The 21491-nt window shown below is 44.0% G+C and overlaps 1 protein-coding gene across 1 annotated transcript in view; it reads right to left on the bottom strand.

Moving 5' to 3' along the window:
- Positions 1 to 1450: 1450 nt before the first annotated feature.
- Positions 1451 to 21491, bottom strand: part of SPON1 (spondin 1) — a 331008-nt gene continuing 310967 nt past the window's right edge. Inside the window, exons 8-16 of the mRNA XM_030560301.1 lie at positions 16597 to 16798; positions 11212 to 11352; positions 9891 to 9966; positions 9136 to 9318; positions 7857 to 8027; positions 7588 to 7755; positions 6058 to 6222; positions 3024 to 3287; positions 1451 to 2332 (exon numbers count right to left, since the gene is read on the bottom strand). Coding sequence (XP_030416161.1) covers positions 2169 to 2332; positions 3024 to 3287; positions 6058 to 6222; positions 7588 to 7755; positions 7857 to 8027; positions 9136 to 9318; positions 9891 to 9966; positions 11212 to 11352; positions 16597 to 16798 — 1534 coding nt within the window. The 3' untranslated portion in view covers positions 1451 to 2168. The remainder of the gene's footprint in view (positions 2333 to 3023; positions 3288 to 6057; positions 6223 to 7587; positions 7756 to 7856; positions 8028 to 9135; positions 9319 to 9890; positions 9967 to 11211; positions 11353 to 16596; positions 16799 to 21491) is intronic.

The following is a 21491-nucleotide window of genomic DNA, read 5'->3' as shown; positions in this document are numbered from 1 at the left end:
AGATGCTACAATCTGATACATGGGGTGTACAAAACTCTGGAGTGATACCTGTGCTTTCAGTTGAAAACTGTATACTTCATGAGTTACAAGCAAGAACCATGTAAATTTTTTATTGATTTGTTATATTATGCTACTGAAAAGTTTACAGTATCAATGCAATCATTCTACATACTATATATCAGAACTTTTTGTTTTCCTTAGAAAATCAACCTATTTTTTTGTTTGTGTATATATATATATATATATATATAGTTTTGTTTTGTTTTTACAAAAAGTAACAACTTAAATATTTTTTTATATCAAGGTAGAAGAAAGTCAGCAAAGTGAACTGGGAAAAATGGATCAACAGAAAAATAATATGGTAAGCTGGATCTAGACAGAAACCGCCACATCTCTAACTGCAAGCTATTTTGTGATTGCTAGTATTAATAATGTGAAAACTCAAACATCCATAACATTGGTGAGCCTAAGAGGAATAAGTGGAAATAACAGTGAGCTGTCCTGGGTAAGTTTCTCTGGACAGTCTCTACGGAAAAGGATAAATGGACACAAATCAGACATTAGGAATGGCAATATACAAAAACCTGTAGGAGAGCACTTCAACCTCCCTGGCCACACTATAGCAGACCTTAAGGTGGCCATCCTGCAGCAAAAAAACTTCAGGACCAGACTTCAAAGAGAAACTGCTGAGCTTCAGTTCATCTGCAAATTTGACACCATCAGCTCAGGATTGAACAAAGACTGTGAATGGCTTGCCAATTACAGAACCAGTTTCTCCTCTCTTGGTTTTCACACCTCAACTGCTAGAACAGGGCCTCATCCTCCCTGATTGAACTGACCTCGTTATCTCTAGCTTGCTTGCTAGCACACATATATATACCTGCCCCTGGATATTTCCATTACATGCATCTGAGGAAGTGGGTATTCACCCACGAAAGCTCATGCTCCAAAACATCTGTTAGTCTATAAGGTGCCACAGGATTCTTTGCTGCTTAGGCAGTGACATACATTAGGCATGAAAAGTTACTTTCTAACCTTTGGCAGTTAGTGGGTGGCTTAGGCTGTCAGGCATGACTTTTATCTTCGCTAGTGTAACTTCAGGCCATCGCCCTCTAATTCACAAATGTTTACGCATTTCACAAATCCTTGTAAACTCTTTGTTGCAAGAATCTATCCTGTGGCAGTGATTGTCACAGACTGATTATGCATCAAGTAACACACAAAAATCCTTCTATTAGTTTTCAGTTTGCTGCTCCCCGTGTCTGTGCATAAGGTATATATGAGCACCTTTTCAACACCATTCATTGTTTTATAGACCTCTTCACTAAATTATTCCTAATTTTTCAATCTCTGGCATGGAAGGACTGCCATGCCATAATCCTAGCCTTTGGCTTTCTTTAGAACTTCTTCTATATCCTTTTTGAGACAGAGGTGGTGGGCAGAACTGAACGTGGTGTTCAAGATAAGGGATCACATTGTTCATATTTTTCCTGTGTGTGTCGTTTTTTTTTTTTTTTTTATCACCACTGCTCATTGAGCGGACTCTGTTACTGAGCTATCTAGACTGATGCCTATGTATTTGAGTTGTTTAAAGAAGTAAGGGGATCCTCATGAAGAAAAATATGTAAGATAGTAATTATCCAATACCAGTTTAACCCTCATGGTGGGAAGAGATAAATCTGCACCTTTAATATTATTGAACCATTATTACTGAAATTATTCCTTGGCACAGTTGTGTAATCACATAGGCACTATTTTGGATATTTTGAAATCAAATCAAATGAGACAATTCCTTCCACGCGTGAAACATGTCACTTTAAGTTAGTTACGTTAATATGCATGCACCCCATGTCTGTACAGGGAATATTTCTATATGGCTATTGCACATCCACAGAGATGTTTTTATTTCAGAGTTAAATGACTCACAATGACTTACTAGTTTTATGCATTAAGGGCTAGCTGGAGTATCAAGGAGCCACTCTCAGCATACATTTGTGAGGAAATATTTATAAAATATATTTCTTGCACCAGCAAGACTAATAAGCAACCCACACTGCAAAAATGAAGACTAATATACACCATTTATATATATTTTTTAAAAAAAAAATCAAACCATGGTTGACTTTCCATTTAGCTCAGACTCCATCACTTTGCAGCCCTGGGTTTTGCTAACAAGGGTGAACATTACATGCTCTTATCTCCTTCTTGTCTTTGCAGCTGGTAAACTGAGTGCTTTTGAACCTCTTCTTTACTGTCATGAAGCGTTCCTGAATTCCACCGCCACACAGTTTGGTACATTCTGACCAAGCAGTCCATGGTCTCATCTTACAACCTAAAAATAAAAACATTTATCAATGCTATTTTAGCTAGCTTTTCATCTCTGCCTCCCCTGGTGTATGGACACATGCACACTCTTAATAATTTATTATTGTAGCACTACAAGGCTCCAATCAGGTCCAGTCAAGGCCCCCTTGTGGTAGGCACTGTACAAAATACAATCCCTTCCCCCAAAAGATTTCATCTACCTATTATAACCTAGATTGTAATTACCAGGGATGTTGGTATTTGAGTTCTGCTAAAGCCCAACACAGAAAGAGGTGCTAACTAAGACATTTATCGCTAGATTTAGGAGCAAATTTTGCAACAGTTCAGATGCAATGGGAGCTGGAGGTTTTTAGTTCAGTCCCATGGAGTTTTTAGTCAGTATTAACTTTTTTGGTGATCTATTGTTTGTATGGAAGGACCTTACTGAGAAAGAACACAATATTCTTAGAGCTGCACAGACATAACCTGTTTTCTTTTGGGAACAGGTTGAAAAAGCTCTCTAGTTGCAACTTGCTACTGAAGTTCAGATCTGACCTTCCATGCTGAAAGCCAAGAACACAAGCCCACTGTAACTTAGCTGAAGCTTCTTCTAGAATGTAGTGCTATTGCAGTGAAGTGCTGATACTCCCCAACTTGTTCCTGTTATGAACAAAGGTCAAGCTGCCATGAGTAGCCTAAGCAATGTGGATAACACATACCTGGATACGGTTCACCTTCTACATCTTCCTTGGTATGTTCACTTCTCCTTTTCTCACGGGCTTCTTTCCAGCGCCTTTTCTCTAGACTTGGACCTCTCAAACATTTTCTTATTCGACATTTTTTACGTTGGACAGTTTCTGGGCATGGAGCTCCTCCAAACTGTGGTTCCATTTTAATCATTCTTGTCCTGATTATATGACCTTTTCCACAGGATTTATTGCATTCAGACCACTTGGACCACTCGGTTAATTCACAGTCAATGGCTGTAAAGAAAGTAGTACTGGCAATTATAACAACGCTTTGGGACCTAACCAGATGATGTAGAAGAAACATATGGCTTTGCCTAATGAGCCTTCATATCCAAACTACGTGAACATAGCAATGCACCCAGTCTTCAGAGTGAGTTTTGCAAGAAAACACATTAAAAATCTCTGCGCAGTCAGAAGGAAGCACTTTGCATTAGCTGCCACTGCCTCAACCATCCTAGGAAAGAATGTGCTGAAAGGTCACAAACTTAAAAAAAAAAAAAAGAATAGTCCTGTTCCTCCTTAAATGCTCTGCTCTGGTGGCAGGAAGTAGGTTTTGACCATCTATTAGTCCATTTTCAATAGTTTTCTCTGGAGTTATGCACACTACTCCAACCATCATATGAGTAAAGATGTTAAATAATGAATACGTTACACCCATATAGGACCTACTCTCCAAGAATCTCATAATATTCATAGTAATGAATATTAAGAATAGTCACATGATTTAACCAAGTATTGTTATTCCCATTTTACAGATGGGGAAACTGAGGCATGGAGCTTTTTAACTTGAGTTTTTTACAGTCCCAGAACAAATCAGTGAAAGAGACAGGACTTGAACTTAGATTTTCTGAATCATAGTTCCACACTGTAGGCACAGAGCCATTCATACCCCAAAAGTCTGCATTCAGGACTTTGCTTTAAAAATCAGCATTGCTTTAAAAATCAAACTCTCACTGACTGACTGACACACTCAAAATGGAGAAATAATCATATTTATTCCAAAAAAGTAATGTTTAAATTATGTAAGAAGCATTCAGTTACAAGATTGCATCATAAGAATGGGGGTAGGGGGTTATAACCAATGCTGGCTAAAAATGCAGGTAGTTTTATGCAGGGCATTATAACACTTGGCTGGCAAAGAGTCCAGTAAGAAGATTCTATCACATCCATCAGCAAGGGCTTCCCCTCTGCCTTGCTTTTTTTAAGAAGCGCAAAACAGCAATAAGAGGGCAGCTGGGGATTCTGTCATGCAGGGGAATTCCCAGGTGGTGTGAGGCCACTGTATGTGGCTCTGCAGCACTTGGTTATAGTCCCCATTGGCCTAGAGATGTGGTTGGAGGAAAAGGTGTTGGACATACGACTCTCTTGTGATTGTGGGCCAATGGAGCAGCCCCTAAGGGGCTATTCTAGGTGGCAATTTAGAGCAGCTCATAAGCTGCTCAAATTACACATACAAACCCCAGATCAGGCATGCAGGAGCATAGTTTTAAGCCAGACTGACCCTGGGTGCTCCAATTGAGCCAAACCCAAGGCCCAACATTTTACTTGCTTGCTATTGGATACTGGATGAAATTACGCATTTGGAAAAAATCATGGTTTCACTAACGCTTTACCAGCCTGGCATAGAGTTGGGTAGGTTGAACTAATTTCCAAATCCACTATCATCTGAACTATTCATGGGCTAAACTGTGTTTTGTGAAAATCCCCCCACCCACATCTTGTTATTGTCTCTCATGGCCTATGTCATGGTGTCAGTCGAGTACCTAGTGTTCAGGAAACACCATCATAAAAAAATCACATCAACAATTGGCAAGAAGTGACACCCTTAGTGGTGGACTCAGCAGAGGCCAAGAAGGCCTGGTCCTTCTACCCTTCTAGGTTTAAGATACTGTATAAGGAAGCTGAGGTTCCCATACTGTCCTTGTTTCAATAAGAAGAAGATTGTGAGTGGCTGAATTTTCATTTATACAAAGAGGTCCATGGAGATACTGTTATATTTCATAACAGCAAAGATAAGCAGGGAGAATCCAGTTATATTTCCTTAAAGGGATCAGTTAGTAAGGAGCTAAGATGAAGCATGAAAAGATGGCAAGGTGCTCATTTTTTAATAAATCTGGTGCTGTGGGGAATACGTATACTTTGAGTGAAAGGCATTGCACAAGCTAAGTGCCCTCTCAATCTCACATATTCGGTGAGGGTAACTTTCCACGGCATGGAGATGAAGTACACTGGATATTTTAATAACGAGTTATTGCTCATTTAAGTAGTATATTCTCAAATATGCAGGGCACACAATATGTATTTGAGTGCCATAGTTGATTACCCTGTGGGGCAGTTTATTTTCACCATGATGGGCCTGTTGTCTCTCCCAGCTGATAGTACCCTTTATAGGTTCTCTTAATCAGTTGTGCAGACCTCTCAAAGTCCTTCACGCTGCACGTATTCAGCATTGTCCAGATTTAATTCCCCCAAGGACTCCGAGAGGAGGAGTTACAGACTCTCTCCCCATTACCCAGATGGGGTTGGACAGCCGTACAGCTGCACAACCACCCTGAGGGGACAGGCACACTGTCAGGTTCTGAGCAGCACTCAATGGGTCTGGTGCACAACTACCACAACTCTGTCCAGGCTCCACAGCACAGACTAAGCATGGCACCAGGGGTTGATGCTTAGGCTGTGTCTACACTATGAGCTAGGGGTGCGATTCCCAGCTTGCGCAGACATCCTAAAAATAGTAGTGTTGTTATGGTAGCATGGGCAGCTAAGGCATGGACTAGCCAGGCCGAAAGCAAACCTGCCTGAACCGAATGGGTGGGTACTCAATACGGCTGGCCACCGCTTGCTGCTGTCCACGCTATCTTTACTGTCCTATCTCAAGGAGTGCTAGCATGAGCACATTTACACAGGCTGGGAATCACCCCCTCAGCTCGTAGTGTAGATATAACCTTAGTTTGCAGAACATGTGAAATTAGCCTTCCTGTTTCAAACTGGTTCCTACACTTACGGCACTCTGGAAGCATGCACTTCTCCACTTGCTCCAGCTCCTCATTACAGTCTCCAAGCTCAGCTGCAGATTTCAGCATCCTTTGCCGGGTCCTCATTCCCTTCCCACAAGTGACACTGCAGTCACTCCATTCAGACCAAGGGGAGAGCATACAGGGAATGGTATCTAGTGTATGAAAAGAATGATTAGCAAAGATAATGAATCCTCATTATGCTGACAACTTATTTAAACACAAAGCTTTGAAAGAATTAAACATGAGCATTTGAAGAAGGGATGCAACCCCTATTTCTTGTATTTTGCTGTTAGCTTGCTTTTTGTGTTATTCAAGCTAACTTGATGTTCCTACAAAAGCTCAGATGAAACCCAACATTTTTTTTCAGGTTAACTATTAAAAATGTTTCTCTGCAAACTTTTTTCCACTTTGTTTCTGCAGAGACTCAATGCATAAGAATCAAAATACTTCAAGAAAGTACTTGTGGGCCCATTTGAAACTAAGAACGTCCTGTGAGAAAGCCTGATCTTGTGAAATTTATAGCAGTCTGAGTCCAAATCAAAGAATTCATCACGGGCTGGGAAAAGTATTTCATTCTAGACTTTTTGATTCCTTTACAGCAGGGGAGGGCAAACTTTTTGTCTTGAGGGCCACATCTGGGTATGGAAATTTTATGGCGGGCCATGAATGCTCACAAAATTGGGGGTTGGGGAGAGGGGGCAGGGCTCCGGCTGGGGGTGCAGGCTCTAGGGTGAGGCTGGGGATGAGGGGTTAGGGGTTCAGGCTCTGGGCAGTGCTTACCTCAAGCAGCTCCCAGACACAGTGGCATGTCCCCCCCTCCGGATCCTATGCGGAGATGCGGCCAAGTGACTCCGCACACTGCCCTGTCCGCAGGTGCTGCCCCTGCAGCTCGCATTGGCCGCAGTTCCCAGCCAATGGGAGCTGTGGGGACAGCGCTTGGGGCAGGGGCAGCGTGCAGAGCCCTCTGGCTGCCCCTACAAGGGGACATGCTGCTGCTTCTGGGAGCCACACAGAGTGGGACAAGCCCCGAACCCCGCTCCCTGGCTGGACTGCCAGAGTGGGGCAAGCCCTGGACCCTGCTGCCCGGTGGGAGCTCGAGGGCCGAATTAAAACATCTGAAGGGCCGGATGTGGCCCCCCAGGCCATAGTTTGCCCATCCCTGCTTTACAGCAACAGTAATCACTTAAGGCAGTGGGTATTCCACTATGGAATAGTTACGGGTGCCCAAAGGTATTTTGCTAATATACATGCGTATAGCATCTGGCAATGATACTGTGATATTCTGAAAGTATTGCTTTGAAAAAGTAATATGGCCATAGCAGTGAATAATTTTTCTGGAACTTATATGTCATCCTTTGGGTGGAAGTGGTACCAATACATGTTCTCTTGAGGCAGGGAATCTGATTCAGGGAAAAGTTGGGAATGTTTTCTGTTAGACACATTCTTTGATGTGCTCAAACAAAGTGTCATAAGATTGTCATACTTCTGTCCATGGCAGGTGGCTCGTAGACACTTACGGCATTCTGGCATCATGCATTTCTCCACCTCGGTAGTTTCCGTATTGCACATGGATCCGTCAGCTGGAGTCATCTTAATCATTCTATGTCGCTTTTTCATTCCTATTCCACAGCTAGCGCTGCATTCATTCCATTCTGCCCATTCTGTCACAAGGCAACTACTAGGAGCTATTTATAATGTAAAGAGAAAAAAAATCACTATCTAAGAAATGGTTTGTTTAGTGCTTTTGTTACTGATTGGGTTTTGCAAGGCTAAATGAAATACTTACAACACTCCTCATTTACAATACATTTCTCAGTTTCTTCAGTAGGTACTTTGCACATCGAGCCGTCGTCAGGAAATTGTTTCACATATCTCTCTCTAGATCGCATTCCCATTCCACAGGAAACAGTACAGGGGGACCATGTAATCCATTCAGACATCATGCAGGTGGAACCATCTAAAATACAGAGGAGAATTTCAATTATCTACACTGAGATTGCCATGCCTTTGCCCGATAAATCTCATCTACCAAGAGGTATCTACCCCACCCCCACACACACACTCTTTTTAGACTTCCATACTTCTGTTTATCCACTTTATCTTGTTTTTGTCTCCTGTCTCATTCTGCCTTTCCCTTCATTCCTCATTTCACTCCTTCCTTCTTGTTACTCTTCCTTAACCTTCAAACACACACTCAAACAGCCTAGTGAATTGCAATAGTGAACACAGAGGACCACATTTTCTAAGGGGACTCCATAATTTTCCACATAGGTGTTCGCAGTTTTGAACACACAAAGACTTATGCATGCACTTTTCTTCAACCATCATCACTTACACCCAGAGATCAGCGGGGTGGCCGTGTTAGTCTGGATCTGTAAAAGCAGCAAAAAATCCTGTGGCACCTTATAGACTAACAGACGTTTTGGAGCATGAGCTTTCGTGGGTGAATACCCACTTTGTCAGATGCATGTAGTGGAAATTTCCAGGGGCAGGTATATATATGCAAGCAAGCTAGAGATAACGAGGTTAGTTCAATCAGGGAGGATGAGGCCCTGTTCTAGCAGTTGAGGTGTGAAAACCAAGGGAGGAGAAACTGGTTTTGTAGTTGGCAAGCCATTCATAGTCTTTGTTTAATCCTGAGCTGATGGTGTCAAATTTGCAGATGAACTGAAGCTCAGCAGTTTCTCTTTGAAGTCTGGTCCTGAAGTTTTTTTGCTGCAGGATGGCCACCTTAAGGTCTGCTATAGTGTGGCCAGGGAGGTTGAAGTGTTCTCCTACAGGTTTTTGTATATTGCCATTCCTAATATCTGATCTGTGTCCATTTATCCTTTTCCATAGCGACTGTCCAGTTTGGCCGATGTACATAGCAGAGGGGCATAGCTGGCATATGATGGTGTATATTACATTGGTGGACGTGCAGGTGAATGAACCGGTGATGGTGTGGCTGATCTGGTTACATCCAGAGATGGGCCCATGCAGCTATAATAGAAGGTTGGGCCTCCAAGTTAAAATGCCCTCTCCCCTCCCCCGCATTTTATCCCCTCCACTCTTTCTTGTTTTGTTACCTTCATCACTACAGCCTGGGCCCATACATGGCTGAAAATCCTGGGTATCGGGACAAGGCACACTGAGGTCCAGCTGGGCTTTAAGCATTCTCTGCCTCATCCTCTTGCCCTTATCACAAGTGGAGGAGCTGCAGGCTGACCATGGGGACCAGTTTGAGTAAATGCAAGTCTCAGGGGTGTCATCTAAAATCAATAAAAAACAGAACGTGTCAGCAATGGGTTAGCCTCTATTTATGCCTCTTTACTTGGTTGGTGATTGTGTGAGATGTTTAACATGATTGGTGCCTTGCTTGCTAATGAAGCATTTCACTGTTTTAAGTTTCACTCAGCTGGCACCTTTGTGTGATGCAGCTCAGAATTCTTCCCTGTGTTAGTATATTAAGAAGTTTGTTTTATTTCGTCCCAGATAGTCACCTGTAGTATACATTTCTAATGATGGGACAACTGTTGCCAAACTTCTGTGGGCACCACGGTGGTTCTATGCAGGCTGCCAGACCAAAGAGGTGCAACATAAAGAATGGAAAACTGCATCACTGTGACTTTCAGTGGGACTTGTGCTTTTAAGTCACTTAAGTGCTTTTGAAAACCCCAATATTGTCATCAGTTCTTTAGGCATTCAAGTAAGAAATGATGTGGAGTGAGCTGTTTTTGTATATTTAATAGTGTACTAATAATAACATAGACAGGACAGATACAGAAGCAGCACTGAAGGATGAAACAAAAAACTCATATAGCAGAATGTAATTAAAAAGTACCTTCTTCTTTCTCTTCTGGAACAAGATCTGCTACAATGTCATCTACATTATCAGGGATGATATTGCATTGTTCTCCCTGCAGAGAAAGAGTGGTAAAGATTTAAATTAGGAAGGTAATGAGAATAAACCGATAGGTGCTGGCAGGATGTAAAACTAGTTGCTAGAAGCTACACAGTAACACAAGCAGGGTTTGTGCTCTAGTACCCTGGTTGCAAAGCTACAGATTTGCAGTTATTCACACTTGTATGCAGGGGGCCAGCACAAATCCTATAACTCACTCAATTCCAGTAGGGCTTAAATGCTGCATACACATTGTGATGGCCTGTTTCATAGTGGGAAATTTCACCTCTAGAGAATTTAAAATATAGGCTAGAAATAGCAACATGTTACATAGGTTGGGATTTCCAAAAGCGTATGTATAAATCTAAGGAAAACCACCTGAAACACTGATATAAAAAGAGAATGGGAAACCTGGCTAGAAAAAACGCACAGAGAAACCTAGGTGTGAGAGTAGAGAGCAAACTAAAATGTCTGCAGTTTCATACTGTGGCAGAAACAATGTGGTTTGGGACTGCATATGCAGAGGCCTTACATCACAAAGGAGGATATTAATGGCACCTCTGAGTACACTGGTGGTGGGATTACATATAGAATGCAGTGTACAATGAGCTTAATAAATGGGGAGGAATTTGAAGCAACATCAGTGATTAAAGGTAGGCAGATATGCTTTTGTGGGAAAATAAAAAGGGTCTATGCCCAAACCATACTTAAGGACCTGTAGGTTTGAATCAGTGCTGATGTGGTTGTAAATTACAATGAAGACAGGAATATATAACCATCTGCAAATACTTGTGGTCTAAAAAAGCAGAAAGAGCGGAGACTTGTTTAGGAGGATCCCCTGTGGAATAAAAGAGACAAATAGGATGAAACTAAACCAAAGGAAAAGTAGCTTGAGTATCAGGAAGCATTTCTTAACAGAGGGATCCACAAGGCCATGGAATAAGCCCCCGAGGGAAGTATTGGAAAGTCCATCACTTGAATCATTTAAAAGTTGGCTGGGCAAAGAACTGGAGAACATACTGTAAGGTTCCATTCTGCATTGGCAAGTGAGTAGATTATATGACTAACCGCATTAGGTTTTTCATCTCTAATCTCCATGCTTCTGTGAAAAAGAAGTACTATAATATGCAGCACTGGACATTTCTATCAGCAGGAGGAACAGTAGATTAAAAGGGCTTCAACAATTTAAAAAATCCATAAAATGTATTTAAATTTTATTATTTCATTTTTACTGCTGTCTTTTAGAATTTTATATTGCTACCTTTCGTGCAATTCTCTCAATGACAACCCTGGCCACCACTGCTATAGATCCTCCTTCTGGATCATAAAAGGGACTCTGAGGGTGATCAAGGCTCGTTAGTGGTCTTATCTTCTCTTGAGGAATTGTAGGCTTGTTGGGTGACTGCAATCAGAAAGAAACAGATACAAATACAGATTAAAAAGGAATAAAAACACATGTATTTTGAATAATTGAAGTCAACACAATGTAATTCATATACAGAAATTAGAGCTGCTTCTGAAATGTTCAATAGGAAAACGCCCCTTTCAACAGAATGCATTCTCCCATAGCAACGAACATCCATTATGCAGTATTTCTGTAAATCTGTGGAACTGGAACTTAATAATTCTGTTCATGGTATGTAAGGTACAGTAGCATCCAGGTTACCCTACAGAGCTGTGTTGGCTCTGCTGCAGTAACAGGAGAAAAAGCAGTAAACGCTTATTTTTGTCTTTGATGTAAGGCAAGTTATTGCTCTGAATATATGTAGGGAGCAGCTCTCAAATGAGACCATAATGTTTTTATTTGTAGTCACTTTTCCATATGGAACTTCCCTTTACGTGTCACAAAGAGAGAGAAAAGAGGAGAGAATGCATCTGCAGATGGAGAGAGACGATACCAAAGTCATCCACAGTGAAACCTCCCTCATGTCAGTGGCTTTACACCAGAGATGAATTTGTCACAGCATGTTTAAAATTACAAGTAAGAAACAAACAACAATATCATTTCTTCAGCATATTTCAAAGCTTTGACTTGTTTTTAAGTTTTGTGATCCATAAATGACCCTTAGTAATTATTTCTTTAAAATAGTAGTGGCCAGACTGAGAACCAGAATTTGCCTGGAAATCACTGGGGGAAAAAAGGGCACATTGTAGGAGAGGATTTTTTTAAAATTTAATTATTTGTTGTTTCCTCTTTGTATAGAAAGCTGGACAAACACCTAGGGCCCAAGCTAGACAACACATTGTTTAATTGTTTATCTTAGAGACATATTTAAATTACTGCAGTTAAGAGGAGTTCAAGACAAATGGTGTGTTATGCTATTCAGGATGCTATTTCTTCTCTTGAAGGTTAAGAACAAAATCCTACTCTGACTATTTGGAGCCATTGTGGGGAGAGAAACATTCTTATGAAGCCAATAAATTTAGAACATAAGCATTTCCCCATCCCCTAAATTTTTAAGTTGCAGTTGAGAGAGACCAGGTAGGGTGAGAATATAGGTTTTGAAAGCAAATCCACCCTACTTCGTTGCCTCTGACATTTTAAATGCATAACTGTAATTACTGATGTCCTGTTTTACATTACAATACATTGTAGCCAACAACAGTTGAGGAGAGCAAAAGCTTTTTGAGCTTAAGTTACATTTGAACAGCATGTTAGGAGACAGATCCTCAGCTGGTGTAAACGATAGCTACATTGCATTCTAGGTACTTTATCTTTGTCTTCCTAACAAATGTCTTTGTTTTTATTATGTCATATACCAGGAGAGGGGGGAGAGGCTTCGTGAGCCTAAAACCTCACTCAAAAAAGTTATGAGACTAAAAACTAGGCAAAAAGTTTCTCTTTTGGAAAGCATGCTATATAAATGTGGGGGGGTCTGGGCAAAAGTGTTCGGTGCACCAACAGGCATGCCTCATTAAAACCTATTCTGATTCTCTGCATGCACATTCTCATTAATTGTGGTCATATATATACACTGAACGCAAACTCATAGTTAATATACAAATCAAACCACCATTGGTGTCTTCTGTTGATCTCTAGCTAGTGTCTGACACACTTTGAAGTTTACCTGACCCTGCTGAGAATGCTCTTCAAGGTCATAACTATTTCAGAACAGTGGTGGTGTCTAATCTCAGAACAAACCAAATGGTTTGCTTTGCACATAATTGTGTTGCATATTTGTCCTGCAATCTGCCTCGAGACATAAAAAACATGGAATGGTGAATGCTTTTTTTTTTTCCTTCTTGGAAGTTTGTTTTATTTTACATCCGAGATCAGTCAAGAGGTCAGCAATAAAAACTTTGTATGTCTGCATATTGCCATACAAACTCTTGTCACTGAAATGGATAGAGAACTAGAACAATAGCTAGAGAAGTGGCGGAAAATTTAGTACTGACAACTGTCTTTTACATCAACTTTATTTTCTGACAAAAACAGAAAAAGCTTGTTAAAAATATGCACTATATATAAAAAATGTCACAAATCCAAAATCATTTTTATTAGCAAACACAATTCTGTTTGGAGCTGGAGAGTAAACCAAGGCATTATTTTAACTGTGAATTCTTAGGGAACATTCAGCAACCTAACCACTTTTGGGGAATTTACAGTATTAAATATGAGCTTTGTTAGTTACTTGTCTTATGGTAAAGTCCTAACTGAGATTAGGGACCCATTGTGTTAGGAACCATACAAACATATAGTGAGAGATGTAACTAATACAAGGCAAGGTGAAAAGAACAAGATCTTTAGGTCTTCACCTGTATGCACTGCTTTAATTACAATTTGTTTTAATTATTTATATTAAATAGTACTAGCTTTAATAAATTATCAGTCTATTTTTTGTAATGATGTCTTTTTATACCAGAAGCCCAGGGTTTTGGAGTTAGTGTATTTCATGAATGGTGTCATATTTTACTGTTGGAGGATGAGTATAGTTAGCAGCGAGGTGGCAGGAGAGGCATATTTTATTTCAGCAACTGATGAGTGAAAGTAATCTCCTGATTGTTTTGCTTTACCACAGAAGACAGAAATCTTCCACTTGATGAATACATTATTTTTGCTTGTTTGTTTTTCAAGACAGATTTACTATATTGCAAACATAACCATATAGGGAACAGTGTAAGAACAGAAGAACTGCAGCTGAAAAATAATTCTGGTGATAAGTGGAAAGGCAGGCCTGTGGAGGAACAAACATAGGAATCAACCAAAAATCTCAACTACATTTTCTTTCTGTGCATTCACTCATGATCATTTAGGTAGCCGTAGTGTGATCACTCCACAACAGGATATTTGAGTCAGCCAAAACGTTAATTCTTTTGGGCCTCTGCTATTCTATTCACATATTTCTCAGGAATCTTATCTCGTCCACTCACTGAGGTGCATAAGTTCTTGTCCCCAATCATAATTGCTTTGCAAACCTTTGGGATGGTTCTTTATTTTGACCATGTGCCTTCCCCCATGCTGTTGTTTTCTTTATTTCCCCTTTTCCCAAGATTTTTATCTGTTTTCATAGCTACCTGTCTTTGCTACTGGAGCATAAAACTTTCTAGGAGATGTGGTTGGCTTTTGCTCAGCTTTTGTTGTCTTAGTCTATATGTTAGTTCCATACCCCATCTCAAGGATCACACAGATTCTGCAGACCTTTCTCTTATATATCCACAGCTTGATATTTAGTAATTATTTCCTTGCTGGTATGGATTTTTAACAGTTAGGAAAATAAAAACAGCCATACTGGTTCAGACCAATGGTCCATCTAGCCCAGTATCCTGTCTTTCAACAGTGGCCAGTGCCACATGCTTCAGAGGGAATGAACAGAACAGGACAATTATCAAGTGATCCATCCTCTGTTGTCCAGTCCCAGCTTCTGGCAGGGAAAGGTTTAAGAATACCCGCAGCATGGGGTTGCATCCCTGACCATCTTGGCTATTAGCCATTGACGAGACCATTCTCCATGAACTGATATAATCCTTTTTTGAACCAAGTTATACTTTTGGCCTTCACAAAATACCCTGGCAACCAGTTCCACAGACTGGCTATGCATTATATGAAGAAGTACTTCCTTATGTTTGTTTATACTTGCTGCCTATTAATTTCATTGCATGACCCCTACTTCTTTTATTATGTGAAGGGGTAAATAACACTTCCTTAGTCACTTTCTCCAGACCATTCATGATTTTATAGTCATCTATCATATCCTCCCTCAGTCTTTTTTCTAAACTGAACAGTCCCAATCTTTTTAATCTCTCCTCATATGGAATATTACCCATAATCATTTTTGTTGCCCTTCTCTGTACTTTTTCCAATTCTCATTTTTTTTTTAGATAGGGTAAACAGAACTGCATGCAGTATTCCAGGTGTCGGCGTACTATGGATTTATACAGTGGTATTGTGATATTTTCTGTCTTCTTATCTATCCCTTTCCTAATGGCTCCTAATATTGTGTTAGCTTCTTGCTTGCCACTTCACATGGAACAGATGTTTTCAGAGATCTATCAATGATGACTCCAAGATCTCTTGTTTGAGTGATAGCAGCTAATTCAGAACCCATCATTTTGTATGTATAGTTGGAATTGTTTTCCAGCATGCATTACTTTGAATTTATCAACACTGAGTTTCATCTGCCATTTTATTGCCCAGTCACCCAGTTTTGTGAGAGCCCTTTGTAACTCTTCAGCCTGCTTTAGATTTAAGTCTATTGCATAATTTTGTATCATCTGTGAACTTTGCCACTTCAATGTTTACCCCACTTTTCCAGATCAGTCCCCAACATAGCGTGTTCATCTATGTGTCTGATAATAGTGTTCTTTACTATAGTTTCAACCAATTTGCCTGGTACTGAAGTTAGGTTTACCAATCTGTAATTGCCAGGATCGCCTCTGGAGCCTTTTTTAAATTTAGACGTTACATTAGCTATCCTCCAGTCATCTGGTACAGAGGCTGATTTAAGCAGTAAGTAAGTGACATAACACAGTTAACAGTTCTGCAGTTTCACATTTGAGTTCCTTCAGAACTCTTGGGTGAATAGCATCTTATTGCTGCTTAATTTATCAATTTGCTCCAAAATCTTTTGGTTCAGATGTGTGGATCTTCCTGGTGTCCTCTGCATTGAAGATCGATGCAAATAATTCATTTAGGTTCTCCACAATGACCTTGTGTTCCTTGAGTGCTCCTTTAGTGCCTTAATCATCTCAATTAGTCCCGCTGATTGTTTGGTGGGCTTCCTCCAGCCAGGTAATTGCTTTGGTCACCCTATGTTTTTCAGTGTCTCGATTTAATTGAGTTAAACTAGCACCCTGGGATTTTTGATGGCACATGGTTTAGTGTACACACTTGTTGGGAAATTGAGTACTTATCTATCCCTAATTTTTAGTAACCTAAGTTCATTTTTCTTCGGAGAGCAGGGTCATCAGTGCACAACAATGTCACAAGAAGTATCTAAGAGCTCAGATTTGGGAAATCAGGCACCATAAAAGACAGCAATTGCTACCAATGTCTGTTCCAATTGCCTTTCATTTTCCTATGAAAGGAATCATTTGTCAAATACTAAGAGGTTTTCACATAGTTGTGGTTTATTAGCCTTCATTCTTAAAAGCTACGTTAATTAAGGTAGAGCTTATGTTTTAAAGCCATTACAAGTATTACAAATACCTCATAGGTGACCCCACTGTCAGTACCAGCATCCCATGGTATCAGATCCTGAATGACTTTCTGAACCCAGCCACAATCCTTAGTACAAAGATCTTCAGCTGACAAGCCTACATTCCAGTCAGGACTGGGGCCTAGCATGGTAAGGAAAGACATCAGGTGACGAGTCCTGTCCACGGAAAATTCAGCAGAGGGAGCAGCTCTCCTGCAAATAAGAAACAGGAAGATAAAGTTACCCGCTTAACTAAAGTTTGCTATTTGAGCAACGAAATTTGTGCTTTAAATGGAGAAAAATTAGTCAGCTCAGACACAACATATATCTGAAATCTAGAGATAAACAGAGAGATGTGACAGGGTGAAGGCACGATACAACTCTCATACATTGTAGCCTTTTCAGCACTGAGGCAGCCTTTGTGTATTATATAATGAAATGGCTCTTACTTCATTCAAGGATGTTTACGGTTTATTGTAACTCAGTGGCTTGGAAAAGACGGTTACTCACCTTTGTAACTGTTGTTCTTCGAGATGTGTTGCTCACATCCATTCCAGTTAGGTGTGCGCGCCGCGCGTGCACGTTCGTCGGAAACTTTTTACCCTAGCAACTCCAGTGGGCCGGCAGGTCGCCCCCTGGAGTGGCGCCGCCATGGCGCCCAATATATATCCCTGCCGGCCCGCCCGCTCCTCAGTTCCTTCTTGCCGGCTACTCCGACAGTGGGGAAGGAGGGCGGGTGTGGAATGGATGTGAGCAACACATCTCGAAGAACAACAGTTACAAAGGTGAGTAACCGTCTTTTCTTCTTCGAGTGATTGCTCACATCCATTCCAGTTAGGTGACTCCCAAGCCATACCTAGGCGGTGGGGTCGGAGTGAGAAGTCGCGGCATGGAGCACTGCAGTTCCGAAGGCCGCATCCTCTCTCGACTGCTGTACCAGGGCGTAGTGGGAAGCAAAGGTGTGGACCGATGACCAGGTCGCTGCCCGACAGATTTCCTGGATGGGCACACGGGCAAGGAAAGCCAGCGACGACGCCTGCGCCCTGGTAGAATGCGCAGTCACACGGCCCGTAGGGACATGGGCCAAGTCATAACAGGTCCTGATACAGGACGTAACCCACGAGGATAACCTCTGGGAGGAGATAGGAAGCCCTTTCATACGGTCCGCTACCGCCACGAAAAGCTGGGGGGATTTGCGGAAGGGTTTGGTCCTCTCTATGTAGAACGCGAGAGCTCTACGGACATCCAGCGAGTGGAGCTGCTGCTCCCTGCCTGAGGAGTGAGGTTTTGGGAAAAAAAACCGGGAGGAAAATCTCTTGGTTGACGTGGAAGGCTGAGACCACCTTGGGTAGAAAGGCAGGGTGTGGTCTAAGCTGCACCTTGTCTTTGTGGAAGACCGTATATGGGGGCTCTACCACAAGGGCTCGGAGTTCCGACACCCGTCTAGCTGAGGTGATAGCTACTAGAAAGGCAGCCTTCCAAGAGAGGTAAAGCAGGGAGCAAGTAGCTAACGGCTCAAAGGGGGGCCCCATGAGCCGGGACAACACCAGGTTAAGATCCCAGGTTGGAGCAGGGGGACGGACGTTAGGGAATAACCGTTCCAGCCCTTTAAGGAATCTCGACACCATCGGGTGAGAAAAAACGGAGCGACCGTCTGCACCCGGGTGAAAGGTGGAGATAGCTGCTAGATGGACTCGCAACGACGATAAGGCCAGACCTTGCTCCTTGAGGGACCAAACATAGTCTAAGATTTCGGTTACCGAAACCTCCATAGGGCGGAGATTTCTCTCTACGCACCAACAGGAGAAGCGTTTCCATTTCGCCGAATATGTGGCTCTTGTGGACGGTTTCCTGCTGCTCAAGAGCACCTCTCTCACAGGCGTGGAGCAGCGCAGCTCGGAACCAGTTAGCCACGCAGGAGCCACGCCGCTAGGTGCAGCGACTGCAGGTCTGGGTGACAGAGAGACCCGTGGTCCTGGGTAATCAGGTCCGGATGAAGGGGCAGGGGAACTGGGTCGGCTACGGCCAAGTCCAGCAGCATGGTGTACCAGTGCTGTCTGGGCCATGCCGGGGCCACCATGATCACACGAGCCCTGTCTCTGCGCACCTTCAGGAGGACCTTGTGAACCAGAGGGAACGGAGGAAACGCATAGTACAGGTGGGTCGACCACTGGATGAGGAAGGCATCCGCTATCGACCCCGGCTCCCTGCCCTGAAAGGAGCAGAACGCTTGGCACTTCCTGTTCCCCTTGGACGCAAAGAGGTCCACCCGGGGATAACCCCACCTCCGGAAAATGGAGAGAGCGACGTCCGGGCGAAGGGACCACTCGTGTGACAGGAAGGATCTGCTCAATCGATCCGCCAGCGTGTTCCGTACTCCGGGAAGGAAGGAAGCCCTGAGGTGAATGGAGTGGGCTACGCAAAAGTCCCAGAGTCGTATCGCCTCGAGGCACAGGGAGGAGGACCTGGTGCCGCCCTGCTTGTTGATATAATACATGGTCGTCGTGTTGTCCGTGAACACGGCTACACAACGACCCTGAAGCTGATGACAAAACGTTTGGCAAGCAAGGCGGACCGCTCTCAACTCCCTCATGTTGATGTGTAGCCCCACCTCCTCCTGGGACCACAGGCCCTGCGTCCGCAGGGTCCCTAGGTGGGCCCCCCAGCCTAGATCTGAGGCATCCGTTGTCAGGGATACCGAGGGCTGAGACGGGTGAAAGGGAAGACCCGCACACAATACGGACTGGTCCAACCACCAGCCGAGGGAATCTAAGACCTTCTGGGGGATTGTGATTAACATGTCTAACGGTTGCCTTGCCGGCCTGTAATGACTGATAAGCCACAGCTGGAGAGGCCTCATGCGGAGCCGAGCGTAGTCGGTCACAAAGGTGCACGCCGCCATGTGGCCTAACAGGGTTAGACATGTCCTCACTGACGTCAACGGGGCTGACCGCAAGCGTTGAACGATCGCCGCCATGGTCTGGAACCGCTGCAGAGGCAGCGAGGCCCTGCCCACAGTGGCGTCCAGGACGGCCCCGATAAATTCCACCTTCTGAGTGGGCCTCAGGGTGGACTTGTCTGTGTTTATCAAGAGGCCCAGACTCGCAAACATGCCGGTGATCACGCGGACATGGCTGTTCACCTGCTGTTCCGACGTGCCCCGAATCAACCAATCGTCCAGATAAGGGAACACGTGGACACGGTTGCGCCGAAGATGCGCCACGACAACTGCCATGCATTTTGAAAACACCCTCGGGGCCGTGGACAGGCCGAACGGGAGGACTGCAAATTGATAATGAAGAGCCCCCACAACGAAGCGGAGAAAGCGTCTGTGGCGCGGCCAAATGGCAATGTGGAAATACGCGTCCTGCATGTCGAGGGCGGCGTACCAGTCTCCCGGATCCAGGGATGGAATAATGGTCCCCAGGGATACCATGCGGAACTTCAACTTCACGAGGTATTTGTTGAGCTCTCGCAGGTCGAGGATAGGCCTGAGGCCCCCCTTGGCCTTGGGGATCAGAAAGTAGCGGGAATAAAACCCCTTGCCTTTCTCGTTTTCCGGAACCGCCTCTATAGCTCCTTTGCTGAGGAGCGTCTGCACCTCCTGCCGAAGGAATTGCTCGTGAGAGGGGTCCCTGAAGAGGGACGAGGAAGGAGGGCGGGAAGGAGGAAACGAAACAAACTGCAGGCGGTATCCCATCTGCACCACGCTTAAAACCCAGCGGTCCGATGTTATTTGGGACCACGCCGGGAGGAAAAACGAAAGGCGGTTGGAAAACGGGGGGGAAGGATCCATACGGGAAACTGTTACTGCGCCCTCGAGCGCACCTTCAAAATGAAGGCTTAGGACCAGGCGGGGGTTTTGAGGAGCCTTGGTTCTGCCCCCCTTGGTTCCCCGACTGCCTGCGCCTCCCGTTCCTGCCGCGGCGCCTGTAAAGGTCCTGCCGCTGGCGGAACTGGGAAAACGGCCTGCGTTGTTGTTGTTGTTGTTGTTGTTGTGGCCGGAAGGGTCTACGCTGCGTCACGGGAGTGTGCATCCCGAGGGACCGCATAACGACTCGGTTATCTTTCAGACTCTTGAGTCTGGGGTCTGTTTTGTCAGAAAACAGGCCCTGGCCTTCGAAAGGAAGGTCCTGTATAGTATGCTGGAGCTCCGGCGGAAGGCCGGAAACCTGCAGCCAGGAGATGCGACGCATCGTAACTCCTAACGCAAGGGTACGGGCAGCCGAGTCCGCAGCGTCCAAGGAGGCTTGCAAGGCCGTGCGTGCGACCTTCTTGCCTTCGTCCAAGATGGCCGTAAACTCTTGGCGAGCATCCTGTGGCAGCAGCTCCTTAAATTTGTCCACTGCCACCCAGGAATCAAAGGCATATCTGCTCAGCAGGGCCTGCTGGTTGGAGACCCTGAGCTGCAGCGCCCCAGCCGAATACACCTTACGGCCAAGGAGGTCCATCCGCCTGGCCTCTCTTGATTTGGGGGCTGGAGCCTCCTGGCCATGACGCTCCCTATCGTTCACTGATTGAACCACCAGTGAACACGGAGTCGGGTGTACATGGAGATATTCGTATCCCCTAGAAGGGGCCATGTACTTCCTCTCGACGCCTTTTGCTGTCGGAGGGATGGAGGCCGGAGACTGCCAGATGGTGTTGGCGTTGGCCTGGATGGTTCGTATAAAGGGCAGGGCGACCCTGGTGGGAGCATCAGAAGAGAGGATGGTTACAATTGGATCCTCTATCTCCGAGACCTCCTCCGCCTGCAGACTCAGATTTTGAGCCAATCGCCTGAGGAGGTCTTGGTGCGCCCTGAGATCCAGCGGGGGGGGACTGTTGGAGGAGGTACCCGCCACCGCCTCATCCGTGGAGGAGGATGATGAGACCCCCGGCACGAGAGTGTCTAACTGAGGGTCTT

The sequence above is a fragment of the Gopherus evgoodei genome, chromosome 4 (assembly GCF_007399415.2).
Source record: "Gopherus evgoodei ecotype Sinaloan lineage chromosome 4, rGopEvg1_v1.p, whole genome shotgun sequence".
NCBI classification, from domain to species: Eukaryota; Metazoa; Chordata; order Testudines; family Testudinidae; genus Gopherus; species Gopherus evgoodei.
The sequence above is the reverse complement of the archived record's forward strand: the minus strand, read 5'-3'. Positions and strand labels throughout refer to the sequence as shown.